General features: G+C 40.0%; 2 protein-coding genes and 1 long non-coding RNA gene across 21 annotated transcripts in view; 2 read left to right on the top strand and 1 right to left on the bottom strand.

Moving 5' to 3' along the window:
* The window catches only part of LOC105734264 (uncharacterized), a 146382-nt gene extending 139757 nt beyond the window's left edge, over positions 1 to 6625 (top strand). For 6 of the 8 annotated variants that reach the window (XR_010341979.1, XR_002477871.2, XR_010341978.1 and 3 more), the window contains 2 exons: positions 1147 to 1623; positions 4894 to 6625. This is a non-coding gene — a long non-coding RNA (uncharacterized LOC105734264). Of the gene's footprint in view, positions 1 to 1146; positions 1624 to 4240 lie in introns of all 8 variants that reach the window. The other 2 variants (XR_010341974.1, XR_010341976.1) reach the window with 2 other exon arrangements.
* CMSS1 (cms1 ribosomal small subunit homolog) overlaps positions 1 to 16838 on the bottom strand; it is a 366636-nt gene that overhangs the window by 56812 nt on the left and 292986 nt on the right. Inside the window, exon 1 of one of the 9 annotated variants that reach the window (XM_012477028.2) lies at positions 9547 to 9825. The exons of the other annotated variants lie outside the window; for them this stretch is intronic. Coding sequence (XP_012332451.1) covers positions 9547 to 9556 — 10 coding nt within the window. The 5' untranslated portion in view covers positions 9557 to 9825. Of the gene's footprint in view, positions 1 to 9546; positions 9826 to 16838 lie in introns of those variants that run through there. 9 annotated transcript variants of the gene reach the window in all.
* The window catches only part of FILIP1L (filamin A interacting protein 1 like), a 285964-nt gene continuing 279041 nt past the window's right edge, over positions 9916 to 16838 (top strand). For 2 of the 4 annotated variants that reach the window (XM_064374539.1, XM_064374538.1), the window contains exon 1: positions 9934 to 10484. In XM_064374539.1, coding sequence (XP_064230609.1) covers positions 10215 to 10484 — 270 coding nt within the window. In that variant the 5' untranslated portion in view covers positions 9934 to 10214. Of the gene's footprint in view, positions 10485 to 16838 lie in introns of all 4 variants that reach the window. The other 2 variants (XM_012476992.2, XM_064374540.1) reach the window with 2 other exon arrangements.

Here is a 16838-nt window from a genome sequence, read left to right as displayed (position 1 = left end):
AATGCTGTGACTAGAATGGTGTATTTATATATTTCTTTCGCTTCTGAAGAGTGACCTTTCCCAATAAAGAGATTTGGAGCAGCACTAAGAAGAAATGGCAATTGCCGAATGGAGATACAAGAATAATGCAAGTACTGTGAGCAGGGGCAGTGTAAAATACAGAGAATAAACAGCCCTTAGTTAAAGGGAAGGGGAAGCGTCTCGCAGTGCCCGAGGGATTGTGCGGGAGTGGCTGGTGGGGATGAGGAACAGAGTGAAGACAGGTGGATCTGAGAGTCAGCACCTGACATGTGAACGCGTATCTCTTGAATCAATTTATAAACCACTGCCATCAATAATAAAGAGCAGCAGCAGCTGCTGCCACTAGACAGCATATAGTGCCAGGTCCTGTCCCCAAGGCCTTGTGTCTACTACCTCACTGAGGAGTGCTGTCCCTCGCCTTCTCACATGGGTCCAGGTGGCCTTTTGCCATTTGGGGATGTATTCCTCTTCTAGGATGTCCTTGATGTTCAAGTAAGGCTATGGGTGCTGGGTGGTGAGGACTGCAAGGACAGGAGAGACCCACCCTGTGACTGGTCTGCTGCACTGCTGAGAAAGTCAGGGTCACCAGCTGTGACCTGGGGGTCAATGGAAAGGCCTGTACTCCCCAGCTTCTGGCTTTCTCTCGCCATTCTCATTTCTGCCCCTAAATCTACTCACTGTAAAAGAAAAGAAGGGACAGACTGATGCCTGTAGCTGAGGTGTGCAGTTGAATGGTAAGAAACTAGACTTCTTACATGACATCGAATCATCACAGTGTTGGTGACAGAGTTAAGACAGTTGAAGTAGCTGCTATTCCAACTTCCAATTTTCAAGTTATTATTGGGGTGGAAATATCTCTCACTCAGAATTTTTTTTTTTGTGGAAAATCTCTAAGCACACTTTAGCCACATTTGAGTAACTGAAACAGGAAAAAAATCAGCAATGTTTTCAGCCACATTAAACTATAAGCAGATGCTCTTAAACACCCTTTTGTATGTACACAGCACCTTTAATTTTAGTGGAGAGTCATTTTGTTCAGCTCTGAACAGTATCCATCATAGACTGAAAATACTGATGCTTTAAGAGCCATGGTAACCACCTGACAAATATACCCTCTCCATACAGGAGGTAAAGAGAGCCCCACTGCTATCTGTACTTCTCCCTCTCCACCCAGAACACGGAAATCCAAGGGAAATCAACGGAACACATATTTATTGAATACCTTCTTTGTACCAGGAACAAAGGTGAAGAACACTGGGAAGTTGGCAGGAATTTAACCAACCTGCAAAGTGAAAATGACAGCTAGTCTAGGACATCCGTACAAAGGGTTGGGGCCAGGACCTTCCTGACTGGCTCATCTGAAAGACCTCATTTCTGACGCCTTTTCTGTCAACCATCAGGCAGACAGAAATGCTTTCGGCCTGTAGAGGAAGAGCCGTGTGAAGGAGAATTAATGATAGGCTGCCTACAGCCCACGAATTCCCAGGTCACTATCCTTGGGATCGCCCAGAGCACGGCCTGGGAGTACCCTGTTGCTTGGACCTCCAGCAACCACTTTGACCCTTCCATTCTCCACACAAGAGTCAAAAAGATCTTTTCAAGGTAAATAGGAGCATGTAACCTTCCAGGTTAAAACTCCGCGGTAGTTTGTTTTTATACTTAAAATAGCATCCATACTCTCTGGCACCAACCGCAGGGCTCCCATAACTGGGACCCTACTTCCTCCTTCGATCGCATACCTCCTCCTTGGCCCAGTATACCCCAGCCATGCTGACCTCCCGGAGTGCCTCGAATCGTGCCTCAGGGCCTTCATGCTTATTGTTCTCAGACTGGACGATTCTCCCTGTAGCTCCTTCACACCACTCCCATCTCAGGTGAAATGGAGGTCTCCTCTGACACCTGAGCTTCGCGCCCTCCCTCAATTCTGTCATGATTTTCTCTTCCTTTCTATTACAGCACTATCACAAGAGATCATCTGATTTTTTACCTATTTGATCCTTCCCATAGACTTTACATTCCAAGATAGGAGGGACCAATAACATCTGCTTTTTAAATATCATATCCCTGGTGTTCAAGATATGCCAGGACATAGTGGACATGCAATAAATAATTGTTGAATAGATAAATGAAATGAATATAATTGCAAGTAATACATTTTTTAAAAAGAAGGGCATCTTTATGTTTTATGTTTTTACTACCATAAATGCTATTGTACTACCATAAATCTGGATTGCTATTAGAGGATTTTTATGTATTCATTTTAACCAGGACCACCCTGACTGGACTGGAGAAGCTGAGAATGGAGAGCTGATGTATGGCTCCAATTAGAAAGTTTCAAAATGATTGCTTTAAAACACCAGGTTTGGCACACAGTGCATTTTGAATAAGGGGGAGTCCTTCTAATTTAAAGCCATTTGCGGTTGAGAGCAGAGTTCCTATTAAGTATGTGCCATGGTGTTCCTTAACTGAAGAAAAATTACAAAGGACCTTAATGTGAAGCACCAGAACACTAAGAATGAGTAGTGCAACGTATTCCTGGGAAGCTATTGTGAAGCTGGCTTAAGGGGGAATACCCTTGTCACTTTGCCATTTGGCTCTGCCCTCGGCTCCCAAATCATGGGGTTGTTGGAAACTGAGAAGTACCCTGGTGCCAGTCTTGTTTTTCCAACCATGCCCAGTGGCTAAAATGGAAGATCTTGAGTCTCCAGACTGTGTCCTGTCTGGTTCTTCAGCCAGCAAAACCAAATCTTGTAGGTTACCAGGAGCCCACCCACACCGGAAAGGGAGGTCTAGAATTGTCTTACTGCCTAGGGACGCTCTCCGGAGGCCTGCAGCGGGTCCTGGGTTCTCGTACACAGGATGAACGGCAGTCTTTCTCCAATCACCTCCTGATTTGCTCAGGGCATAGGCCCAAACTTTTCCCTGGGTTTCCTCCGTGCATTTAATTGCTCTGCTAGGACTGTAGCTCCGCTCAGCACCTTGTTTATTCGCACGGGGTTCTGCTTCCTTGCATAATTCTTATCTTTCCATATCTCTTGCTCCTCATTCCCTATCTGCTGCTTGGGATCAGGCCCCAACCCAAATAGCTCACCTGGAATTGTGCTGCAGCCACCTGCCCAGATTCTCCTTGCCTTGTTGAAATATCTCACCTGTAACATATGCTACTGATTCTGCTGCTGGGAGCAGCCTCACCTATTCCTATCCCCTCCGTGAGGCCAACCTGAGGTCCCAGCATCCTTCATCAACAAGCGTGCATTGAGATGACACCAGGGCACCCCTCAGAGCGCTGGGATAAGCTTGACTTGAATCCAGGGGTCGCTCTGGGGAAGCTGTGACACAGTGGTTCATCTGAGGCTTTATACAGGGCACGCAAATCCAGGGCATGCAGTGGTCTCAGAGTTAAAGCTGGGCCACACAATTTTCATGAGTACAAAGCTGGATGCCATAGTCCTGCCCCTGAGGCACAGAGAGAGCTGCCAGGGCTGAAGCCATCCTGTGCTTTCCTGGGCTGACTTTGTGTCCTCTGCCTAGGATGCCCTCCTTACTCTTCTTCTGCCAGAAACCTAATGCTCCTCACCCAGGGTGTCCAGTTCAAACAGCTGCATCCCCAGCCCCCACCTGTGACGCCTCCCCGACCTCCACCCTCAGGAAGACACAGACAGCAGGGCCACTCAGCCCTACATTAGAACATCCAGCCCATTAAAATGAGAATTTTATACTGCCTCTCCTATCAGACTACGAGTTCCTGAGCAACAGAGACAGCACAACATTTTCTTTTGTCTTTATAGGACCAAGACCTAGCACTGTAGGAGCATACTGTGGGCACTCAGTAAATATCTGTTGAAGTGAACTGAAAATTATGCTCATGGATGTCACTGGTGACAGAGTTATGACAGTTGAAGAAATAGTTTCTATTCCAGCTTCCAATTTTCCAGAGACCAAATCTTGTAGGTTACCAAGTTACTAAGGTTACTAAGGGAAGATTTGAGCAGAAAAATTAAAGAAGTTCTCAGTTGATATAACACCTCTTTGTAAGATGTGCAATTAATATAGAAAACAGGATTAGAATGAAATAACATTTTTAGACAGAAGGAAGGCTGAGAGGGGAGAAAGACTTCTAACTCATGTATTTTCCTGTTCAAAAGGAACCTTTTAGCCAAGAAGACATTGGTCCAATTTGAGACGTTGCTAGAATTATCCTTCTCTTTGTACATTTCAGAGAACCAGTGCGTATTTGGAAAAGTAATATGGGCACACAAGAAAGACAGCTATGCAGTGATATGTATCAACAACGCGACTGAATGATGATAGCTATGGCAAAGAAAAGCGTTACATAATGACATCAAAATAGGACACTCGAGGGATGTCTTAGAGCTAAAACAGCTGTCACCTGGTATTTTGGCATTACTGAAGTACATGGAGAGATAGCTCCTGGAAACTAGAGAGTACAGATTATTTGCAACAACAATTTTCAAGGTCAAGAACATGTTTTCCTCATTAAAATAAAAAAAAGTTAACCTCTTATTATCATTTTCACTTGAGAAAACTTTGAAGCTCTAAAATGTCTAATACCTAAACACTGCCTATGGGTAGGATCAAAGGAAGAGAGAGGTTCCCCTCATTATACCAGTTCCTAAATAAATCTGTTTACTTGGAGATATTTTTCTGTAGATTATCCAGGCCTTTCACTTTTACATATAAATAATCCCACTCTTAAGGAACATCAAGAACAGGATAATACATGACAGTGAAATTCTGTCAATTTTGCTGTTACTAAAATGTCTGCTAGGACAAAAGTTTAAAACCTTGGAATTGAAAAATGACTAATTGGTTTAAAATGTGTAAGTTTCTTATTTCTTTTTTACCTTCTAGCTCAGTGGGATGCTGTTCTAAAGTTGCTTTCCTCGGGGGCTGCTACTGTCAACCTTTGTTCACTTGGTTAAAGAGGTCGGGTGCTTCATCCATTCAAAGATGCATCCATTCTACAATGCACTGTGCACTGACTATGCGCTAGAGGCTGCGACTGCAAAGGAGGAAGATGCACTCTGCACTCCAGGAACTTCCCATTGGTTGGGGAGAGACAAGTATGCTTGGCAATTGCAATAACATGGGATTGAAGGTAACGTGTGGTTAAACTCCGGGTGCCTCGGGAGCACTATAGAGGGTACATGGTCTACCTGAGGTACAGAGGGGACACTGCGAAGGATGGATTTGGGATGTGAGTCAAGAAAAAGCAGGTATGCCTGGGGGAAATGGATGTCCTGTGATCTAGCTCTGCTACAAGAATTCATTTTTCCTTTTATAATTCATAGAAACAAAATAAATAGACAAAAAAGCTAGTTTATACCTCATCACATTTTCTAGAATTAGCAATATATACCTGTCAACACCTTGCAGACATGTGCAGTAATAATTGCAAAATCTAGTACAAAGCCCAGGATTAGGCTTTCCTGAATCATTTTAAAGTCATTAATTCACAGACTCACATAACATTAATACTAAAATAGAACCATGACATCCTTTTCAGTGCAAAACCTTCAGAGAGGAGGAAAGTGAAGCTCAGAGAGTCAACGAAAAAAAAACATGACCACCAAAATAATCAGGAATGTTTTTCCTGAGATTTCCCTTCTTTACTTGGTTGCTTTGTCACCCGTGAGTGGGTGAGATTAAGACAGCTTTAGAGAATGTGTTCAGCTTATGGACTCACAATTCTTGCAGTTATCTACAGGATGATACCTACGAGTCAGCCCAGTACGTTCCCTCATTGCCGCTCGATGCAGATACCCATTTTGGTTAGATGCTGTGACAAAAACACGCAGGAAGGGGAAGGAGTATCTGCCCTAGGGGTCAACTTTTGAAATTTAACTGATGAACTAATATCAATTTCATGGACCCAAGGAAGCTTAAACTGAGATGGAATTTTAAGATAATTATGTTTTAGGATCTATATAGGCTGAGACAATTATGTTAGTGCTTGAACAGGCTGCATGGATAATCTGCAACTGGAAAATAAACTATTAAAACAACAAATAACTAGTGTTTCATAAAGTTAATTAAATTTCAAAAGTCTATGTCACTAATGTAACTGTAAGTAAAAAGCTGTGCTGTAACTCTTTCAAAGCTGACTGATCAGGAGATGAAAAGTCTAATTTAGGATCATTTAATATTTCAAAAACCTCTTAAATATGCCATGTGAAAAGGGAAGAGTTTAATAAATAACATTTTTCTGTATTAACAATATAATACTATAGCAATGCTGTCTAATAGAGATATAATACAAAACACGTATGCTATGTTAAATTTTCTAGAAATGATAAAATCAATTTTTTAAAATCGTAGTAAATACACAGAACATATCACCATTTAAACCCTTTTCATGTGTGCAATTCAGTGAAATAAAGTACAACTACACTGATATACAACCACCACTACTATCTATTTCCAGAACTTTCCCATCATCCCCAAATGAAATTCCATGCCCACTAAACAATTCTCCCATCATTCCCTCCCATCAGCCGTTGATAACCCTAGTCTACTTTCTATTTCTATGAATCTGACAATTCTGGGCACCTCATATAAGTGGAATCCTAACAGTATCTGTCCTTTTGTGCCTAATTAATTTCACGTAGCATGTCTTCGTGGTTCATCCATATTGTAAGATGTAACAGAATTTCAATCTTTTTTAAACCTGAGTAATACTCCATCGTATGTGTATACTGCAGTTTATCTATCTACTGATGGACATTTGGGTTGTTTTCACCTTTTGGCTATTGTAAAGGTAAAAAAAAATTAGTGTATCTGTTTTACCAAATATATCCAAAGTATTATCATTTCAACCTATAATGAATATACAAATTATTACTGAGATATTTTACATTAGTTTTTTTCTAATGTCTTTGAAATCCGCTTGTATTTCATAATTACAGCATATCTCCATTTGAATTAGCTACACCTTATGCTCTTAATAACCATGCATGGTTGGTAGTTAATGTACTGGATAGCACAGTTCTGTAGGCAAGTTTGCATTCAAGATTTTATAAATCATGATTCCTTCTGGATGCCACCATGATGAATAATTCTACCTTGTTTTTTCTCATATAGCCCTAGTGTTTAGAGTTGGGCCTCTGAAGTCAGACCAAATGAAATGCAGATCCCAGTCTCTTACTAATTAGCTCAGTGATGTTGGAAAGATTACTTAATCTTTCAAAACCTCAGTTCCATTTTTTGTAAAGTTGGGAAAAAATACTATTTCTCCCATAGGGTTTATGTCTGAATTAAAATCAAATAACATAAATAAAGTGCTTAGTGTACTTAATGTAGTGTTGCCAAAGTGTGATGTAATAAATAGCAAGTATAATAAAAATAATCCACTAGATTATAGGTTCCCGAGGGCAAGGGCTACATCTGTCTTTCACAGTGTGCCTGACACATGGCAAGCACTCAATTATGTGAATAATAATTAAACTCTTCCCTCAGTCTTTATGAACATTTGTTTCCATGACATCTTTCCATCTTCAAGAGATTGCTGGATGATTTCTAATACCCACCTTGCCATGAAGATACAGATACTTTATGGTATAGAAACAACAGGAAACTCTTATTCTCATCATTTCCCTTTCTTTTTTATTTAAGATATTTTGACTACTTCCTTTCCTTTTCCCTGAGAAATCAGGGATGATGGGGCCAAAAAGACGAAGGGCTAAAGAGGCCCCTACCCTCAGGGGCAATGAGCAAATACATAAGTAGTCTGAGGATAACAGAAAGCACCTTATCCTCACTGCTGGGGAGGGAGTTACAAATACGGAAAGGGTTAAAAGCTAGATTGCTGCTATGGTGTTAGATTGGAAATGGAACTATCAGGGTGATCTCATAGTATTTAATATGAATAGATATAACAATAGATATAGCCCATGTGTGTGTTTTGTATGTGTTTTTTGTGTGTTGTGTGTGTAGTGTGTGTGTCATGTGTGTGTCGTGTGTGTGTGTTTCCTCACCTATTACCTGAGAGGGCCTGGAAGCAATAAGCACACTCAATCCCCAGTTCTTGGTTTCTAAATACTATTTTCCATAATGGATGGAGGTCTTCCTGAAGATATGGCTAATTCCACAGTTGGGTATAAAAGTACAAGATGCTCATGGAACATTTTTTTGTGCCAGAAGGTAAGAAAGTGCTCGTAAAAACATGAGGGCCACATCTGAGATCATTTGAGCATTAAAATAAATAATGATATTAATGAATTATAACTCATTCAATAAAACAGCAATTTATGAGTTTATACTGATATAAATAAACACAAAAATAAGTGGGGAGAAGGGAATGCTCTTCCTCACACTAGGAAAGTTTATGTAATAGCAATATGTTTACCTAGTCTCCAAGTATCTCCCCACAAATTATTTATTAACTGCAAAAGGTAAAACTATAATATTACAGTAACAAAATCTAATAGATACCACCTTAAGCAAGTGGGTTTGGTTACAAGACTAACTCCATTTATGGACTCCTGATATGATTTAGAAGAATATAGCATTGTTTCTGTATTATTCCTGCCAAATACACAATTGCAATCTTACAATGAGGAAACATTACACAAATCTAAACTGAGGAACATTCTACAAAATGTACTCCAAAAATCTGATGGTTACACAAAAAAAAGGAAGACTACAGAACCGTTCAAGATTGAAGGAAAGCAGAGACAAGACAACTAAATGCAACACATAATCGTGGACCAAAAGAAAAAAACATTTTTTTCTATAAAGGATATTACTGAGACATTTGGTGAAAAGTTGGATCTATGGATTTGAAAGTAAAGTTGATTTACTGAATTTAATTGTTATACTGTGGTTATGTAGGCGAGTATACTTGTATTTTTAAGATAATCATACTAAAGTATATAAATTAATTCAGAAAACAAATATACACACACCCAAATAAACCCACAGGGTGGAAGGGAGGATAAGAGAGAGATAGAGAGAGAGAAAGAGAGAAAAGGAGAGAGAGAACATAATCAGTGGTAAAGTGTTAAAAACTGGAGAAGCTGGGTGACGAGCATATGGACTATTACTCTTGTATCTTTTCTATAAGTCTGATATTATCTTGATGTTAAAAACGAAAAATAAAGAGCACGGGCTCTGGAGTAACTCATATTCAATTTTGAGTCCCCAGTCTTACATCTATCATCTGTGAGAATCTAGGAAGTTATTAAATTATTCCGATCTTTGGTTTTCTCATTTGATCACCAGGAATAGAACTAATTTAAAGGGATTCTGTGAGGATTAAATTAGATAATGCATGACTTGAGCACCTGGCAGGGGGTAGGCATGTCTGGAAGAGGATCTGATACATAATGGGGCTGAAATATGTATTTGTTGAATAAATGAACAAAATCTCCCCTTCTATTCAACCCCTCAATCTGAACAAGTGATGCTAAGTATTTAAAGAAAATTGGAGGCTTCAAATTTTAGCGATCTTTCTTAACACTTCTATAAAAGAAAATGTCAAATGATAATAATGAATAAGAAACATACCAGCATGCATTCCGATGTTGCTCTAGAGTTTCCTCAGCACTTGGCCCTCATGTCCCCTGTGACACTAAATGGAACAGGCAGGCATTCAACTTCGAGTCCAACACAGCGTTAATAATAGCGAATGTCTACAGTGCCTTGGATTATGGGTGTCAAAGAAGGAGCCATGCCCTTGTTACTTAAATCTCAAACAAGGTTTACATCAGTTCATGGTTTCAGGGTACAAAATGCGGTGCGATTTAATGTCCATCTGAGCATCTGTTCCTAAGGTTTAGCACTGCGGTCTGTGGTTCACAGTATACGTGGGATAGCAACACCACGAAGAGAAGGACCCAGGTTGTGCCTGGGAAGTTTCTACTCTCAGCCAAGATGTGCATATGAATTTAAAATTACCCAAGAGGGTGTTTCAGGGTTGCTGGCCAAAGAGTGGTGTCTTCTAATCTGGAGAGCAGCTGCTGGGCACAGGCATGCAAACACACACACAGACACACACACACACACACAGACATGCTCACGGAGCCTGTGCCTGCCTCTACTTGTCTGCTCTGGGCAGATGGTTCCCGGGTTTTGGGTCGCCTCATCCTGCAGCTCAGTGCAGTTAGACGCTTTCTTCCACAGAGACTGGCAAGCTGTGGGATAAGGATTTGGGCAAGGCCGCCTGTCTTCAGAGCATGAAGGACACTGCCTGGAGAGGGAAGAGGGTGATATTTAGTGTTTGGGCCCACTTGTGGTTGGGACCCCCACTACCTCTCCTTTGCAGAGCCATCACTGGCCCCTGGTTGCAAACTCTCTGTGGCTTTCGAGCCTACAAAACGAAAACTGAGAGAGTGTCCAGAAAGAGAAGAAGAAAACATTGCTGTTGGTCCTGGATTCCACCGTTGGATTTTGGTGGGGATGAGAAGAAGGAATCACCAGGCGTGATCAAGCAAAGTCCCTGCACGGTAAGCTAAGCATCCCCATCCTTGCTGAGAAGAGGCTTTGGGATGTTTCTGTGCTATTCAACAGCTGGGAATGGCCAATACCACTTTCCAGAAGTGGGATCTTGTGAATATTATGCAAGGGAATATAGTATGATTAAGAGCTCATGACTTTTAGGCTAAAACGAGTAAGAGCTGCTTGCCAAATAGAGGAACTATCCTGACGGTAGATAAGTTTGACTAAATTGATAGACATGAAAGAAACCCAAAATGAAATTTTAAATTGTTATTCTGTTCAGAGTAAGATGAATAGTCAAAAATTAAAGAAAAAGCCAGTTTGGATAGCTTTCCTTCTTAATAGCTTGATTTTGTAAGCTGATGTGAATGATCAATATACAATGTGAAAATCATCACAGTGTGTTGAAAATGGAGAATTATACTGAATAGGTTAAATTGTAGAGGAGGAATTCTCTTTTCATGGAGATTAATGGAAGAAACTAACATCTTCAAATGGCAACTGGACTGTTATCTTTTTTCGTTTGTTTGTTTACCTTCTGTTGATATAAAGATTTAATGAATGAGAGCTGGGGAACAGAAGCAGGTTTCTGAGGTAAGGTTTTTGGCAGGTCTTGGGGGGCATCTATCAAGAGCTTGTTCTGTAACACCCCACAGAAGATGACTGGATATCCACGGCACATCACATCTGGATATAAATGGGAAATGAAGCTAGGGTGCGGCCAAATGATACCACAGAAAATTCTGCTCACTGAACTTGTTCAATGGGAGGATTATTCAATGTTTAGGGTGGCTGCACAGTCTTGTGCATAGGAGCTCCATTGAAGAGACATGTGTATTCAGTTAAAATGGCTGTGATATATTCAGTCATTCTTTTTTCTTCCCATACCGATTAATAGTTACATGTCTTTCTTTATTCATTGTCTGTTCACATCTCAGGAAGGAATAGAAGAGGTGCAACACACACACCGTTTTAACGACATTCACCGTCTTCCACATGTGCATTAGATTTGCATAAAGGAGAACACGGTGTGGTTAATACTGGAGAAAATGCATTGAAATTATAGCAGCGTTCCTTTAGCTACAGTTAAACATATTTTTCCTGTGGTGACATTTTCTGGTTTATTAATATGCTATCTCCCAAAACCAAATATTCCAAGTAAATATTTCTCTAGATTTATCAGTTGACACTGTTATGAAACTCTCATTATGCTTAATTAAAAATCAGCATAAATACTGTAAGAGCTCCTTCTTATTAAAAATTTCTAAAGGCAGCAATAATATTCATGGGCTCTGTCCACCTGGGTAATTAAGGTCTACTCTGATGAGAATTTTCTAAGTAATTTCCCAAAGCAATGTGGGGTTCTTATACTAACCAATACAAAAATACTCTGTAAAAATTCTGGAGCAAAGAGAAGTATTCATTATTTAAAAGGGGAGTGATAATTTATTTTCAGAGTTTACCTTCTATTAAAGTTCATGTGCAATTGTCTTTTCTGCTTAAACTTTATTAAATTAACAACTTTAGTGAAGACTTGGTCTTAAGTAGTGGCGGCGGCACTGGGGACGAAGATCTTTTATTGTGCCATCGAAGTGATGGTGCCTTTAATAGAGCACTATTGTAGGAGGCTGCCATCGCAGCTTAACAAGAGTTAGGCAGGTCCAAGGATGGAAAACACCTGAAAGTAATTAGTTATATTAGGGGAACACTTTTTATCATAACAGCTTCATTTGTTTGCTCATTTGTTTATTCATTCATCAGCTATTTTGGAATGCCTAGTCTGTACCACGTCCTGTGCTGGTTACTGGGACTGTAACAGTGAATGAGGCAAACATGGTCTCCAGATGTCCTGAGTATAGGAATCTGCACAGAGAGTCCAATCACTAGTGATTTGAACCTGTGTATTGTGCATGTTATGGAGACAATTTTGATACCATCTTAGCATCAACTAATCGAATTGGAAAACACATTTTAGTGCAAATAGTTGAGGCTTCTATGAGGGATGCTGGCGTTTCGGTGCAAGCTATAGATGTTAGACAAAAACCTCACATACTAATACTGTATGCTTCTTCAGAATTGGGTCAGACAGGAAGTCTAAGGAAGACAGAAGAAAATTTGTATTATAGTTATAGCCTCTTAGAAGTCTAGGGTTTGAATCTGACAGTAGTTCAAGATTTTCTGTTTAATGTGATGGTCAATCACTGGGGCCCACACTGGAAGAGCAGCCCTATCATGCTTCTTGTCTTGGTTGAGGAGACTTTTCATAATGGCATTAATTATGACAACAATGTCACTGTACAGCTACAGGTGTTTTATACGGTGTATAGAACTCACAAATCAATTATTCACTGGATCCTCAGACGATGGATAAACTAAGTTTTAGATGTTCAAGGGACTAGCCCAGCTAATGTTTCCTCTAATGCACAGCCTCATGGAGTAATCTCTTAAATAAAGGACTAGAAAAATTCTGCGTTTTCAACATGAGTACTTATAGCCCTGAACTACTGTTTGAAAGTGGCATTGTTAAACTGTAAACCATGCAGATAGAGGAAGGTTTCATGCCTCGCCCCACAACCCTCTTCCTGCCTCCATTGCTCATCTAGGTTCTTACCCTAGAGTTCCTCCTTTTGGCCCTTGAAAAATCAGTTTAATTGCTAAAAGAGATATAAGCTACTGCCTTTTTCTTCTTCTTTTTGGGCGGAATGAGGAAGTAGAATATGGAAAACTGGGCTGTTAAGCTCTGAACTTACTCCTAATATTATTGTAATGAAATAAAAATTATCCTGAGCGGGCTGCATGTGGTGGCTCACACCCGTAATCCCAGCACTTTGGGAGGCCGAGGCAGGTGGATTGCCTGAGCTCAGGACTTCGCGACCTGCCTGGGCAACATGGTGAAACCCCGTCTCTACTAAAAAAATATAAAAAATTAGCTGGGCATGACAGCGTGCGTCTGTAGTCCCAGCTACTCATGAGGTTGAGGCAAGAGAACTGCTTGAACCTGAGAGGTGGAGGTTGCAATGAGCTGAGATTGCATCACTGCACTCCAGTCTGGCCGACAGAGCAAGACTCTGTCTCAAAAAAAAAAAAAAAAAAATTATCCTGAGTGATGAGTGATAAGATTTTAAAAGTTTGTGACTGTTTAGGACAGGAACAGTATATCCACCTATATGTGAAATGCAAATGGAATTTTACACTGCTGGTTAGTGCCACCAGCCTAGCAACATAAAACATCGTCACATCAGATCAGACCACTGTCCACCCAGTCCCGATCCTGCTTCTGCTGCAAGCATAAGTAGGCCCTTGTGAAAAAGCAGTGTATCATGGGTAAGAGGAGAAGTTCACAAGACAAAATACTCTACATGGAAAAACAGTAAGCACAGGTAATGGAGCTGAGCAGAGCAGTAGAGAAGGTGTTTCTGATGGATTTTGAGAGTTAAGCCACATAGCTAAGTACAGTCTATTATGACCAAGCAAATACACAAGACTTTATATCTTTTTTTATATTCTTCCTGGAATTTTCTGTACATGTATTTAAAGTTTGTTGCAATTACAGAGGCTTTTAGCTACTTTTTCTCTTTTTGTGGCTTGAAATGGATGACATGGATCTTCATGATGGATCTAGGGACAATCACTTGACTAGGAAATTGGAATTCAGGGGAGAATAGCAAACTGGATAAAGCTGCTTCTGTGCTTCTCCTTAGAGCTGCTGCTCCTGGCCCTGAAACAAAAAAATCACAGAGGCAGCTGCTTCTGAGCCATGATATTAAACTGACAGGTTGTGACTAGGGACACCAGCTCCTTATTTCAGCTGCTCCTAACGTCTCTAAACGAAGCTATTTTAAGAAGCTTTGCATTTGATCAGGGAGCATGTGGGGTTAAGCCTTATGTTTTCCACTTGGGTTTTAGATTCTTAGCAGATGCAGTTAGTAGTTCAAATGTTTAAAACTTATTACTGCATTTCCTTCCAATCAATGTAAAAATACTATATTCCCAAAGCTACCAGAGGTCTATTCGTGACTTGATTTGTCTCGGGGCTGGTTCTATCTCAGATGACATCTCCAAATCTTTCTTCTTCAAACAAGAATAAAAATGGTTGGCAACTGTTTGAAGGGTGGGTATGGGTAGAAAAGTTCCTACGGATTCTTTGACTTGGGGGGCGGTCATAAAGGAGCATATTTGCAGATGCAAACTGCAGTGCCTGTCTCTGCCCTCAGTGATTCTTGAGTTTGATGCTTTGTAATCTACTTTAATAGCTAACTTATATATCATTAACCTTAGAATGTTAGGTAACAATATTTACGGTGGCTTCATTCAGAATTGTCAAAACTTGGAAACAACCCTCAATGCCCTTCAATTGGTGAATGAATAATCAAACTGTAGTATATCCATACTATGAATTACTCAGCAATACCAATGAAACACACAACAATATGGATGAACCTCAATTGCATTATGCTAATTGAAAGCACTCAGACTCAAAAAGCTACATCCTGAATGAGTCCATTTATACAACACTGTGGAAAAAAAAATCCCGAAAACTATAGAGACAGAAAACACGTCAGTGGTTGCCAGCAGCTGAGGCCGAGGGGAAGAACTGACTACGAAGGGTGAGCAGGAACATCTTGGGTGATGGAACCGCTTTATGTCTTGACTGTAATGGTGGTTACGTGATTGCAGGAGCTTGTCAAAGTTTGCAGAATTGTACATTTTATAAGGGGTAATTTTACTATATGTAAAGCATACCTTAAACATCTGTGTGGCTGTATACTGAGATAATCCCACTTCAAACTTCAGTGTATTCTGCTTTGGTGTTGTATGGAATTATTGCAGATTTTCATTGAAAAAAAATTTTTTTAGGATATTAAAACACACAAAGAAAAAAGAACCCTTAGAAAATGACTAATAGAGTCCAACCACCTTGTTTTACAGATGAAGAATTGGGGCCTGAGAAAGTTAGTGGCAGAGAAATATGCCTTTTTTTTAAGAGACAGTTAAAAATGATCATCCTGTAGAACCCAGAAAACTCAACTCTGTTCTTGTAATAATACTATAATACTGACTGTCAAAATTGCATTGAAGAAGCCTTGGGACCAAAAACTATGCAATAAACTCCAAGTACCTGCTTTCCAAATGTCATGTTGCGAAACTGGCCAGAAGCTGCTGGCTTCTGACAGATATACAGTTACAAGGGAATATGATCTGATTTTAGTATTCAGACAGACGTTATAGCAAGACTACTATTTGTCAAAAACAACAGCCACCACAACCACACACTGTGCTGAGCATGAGGTGTATCACAAAAGTAGACCCCAGCCATGTTTGGAAGAGGTATACATTTGTTCATTTGCTTACTTAGTTACGTAACTAACAAACTAGTGCCAGACACTGTCCTGGGTCCTATAATCCAATGTTGATCCCGGAATTGTAACACAGTAGCATCTAGATACAGAGCAATGCCCAACCACTAGAATACAGTGAGGACTGTTTGAATCGAATACATGAATATAAAACCAAATCAAAGTCAGAACCAGAATGCATTAATGCCTATGGGCATAGATTTTCCCAGATGGCATCTTTGGCTTCTAATTCCATTTCTGTGTTCCTTGACAAGTTACCCTCTTAAAGCCTCATGTTTCCATAAAATGCAGATAAGAATTATACCTGCCTTGGTAAGTAATAAGCACAGTTAGTGGCACAGAAGTGCCCAATAACATGAGGCTATGATTATCATTATCATGAATACAGAAGACTCTCACTATGGTGCTATATACTGGGTCTAAAAAATTTAAAAAATTAGTCCTGACAACGTGGTCAGTTCCTTCTGAAAGGCTGATAAACGCTGTAAGACCTAGTTAGAGTGCACACGAACACAAAAGTTTGGATTCCCTGGACCAAATTAAGGAGCCATGGGCTAGAAACATCATCTAGAAATAAAAGGAACTGGCATTTGTATCACGTATTTTCTTTGGGCCCCTAAGTTAAGAACCAGTGCTCTAGACTATACATCCATGGACAGGTATGAATTTAAAATGCCAAATTTCATGGTTTTGGCATTAAGAAAAATCTCAGAAAGTTGATTATTAAAAGTAAACCAGAAATCTTCTTGACCGATGTTAAAGAGGTAGAAACATTTTCCCTTCCCTGAGATTCTCTGGCCCTAAGCAAGTAACTTTTTTTTTTTTTTTTAATTCTCTTGTTCTCTTCCAGCATAAAATTTAAATCATGTAATGAAGATTCCTTACTTAAAAAAGTGTTAATTTATGGTCTCACAGTCCAGAGGATTCTGAAGAGACAATGAAATTCCTAAACATGTGCAAATTATTCCAGAATGGGAAATGACTCTTCCTGTCTAGCAGTAATTA

The sequence above is a fragment of the Aotus nancymaae genome, unplaced genomic scaffold (genome assembly GCF_030222135.1).
Source record: "Aotus nancymaae isolate 86718 unplaced genomic scaffold, 86718_ANA_hifiasm-v0.15.2.pri h1tg000011l, whole genome shotgun sequence".
NCBI classification, from domain to species: Eukaryota; Metazoa; Chordata; class Mammalia; order Primates; family Aotidae; genus Aotus; species Aotus nancymaae.
Note: the sequence above shows the minus strand (reverse complement) of the source record. Positions and strands in the feature narration are given on the sequence as shown.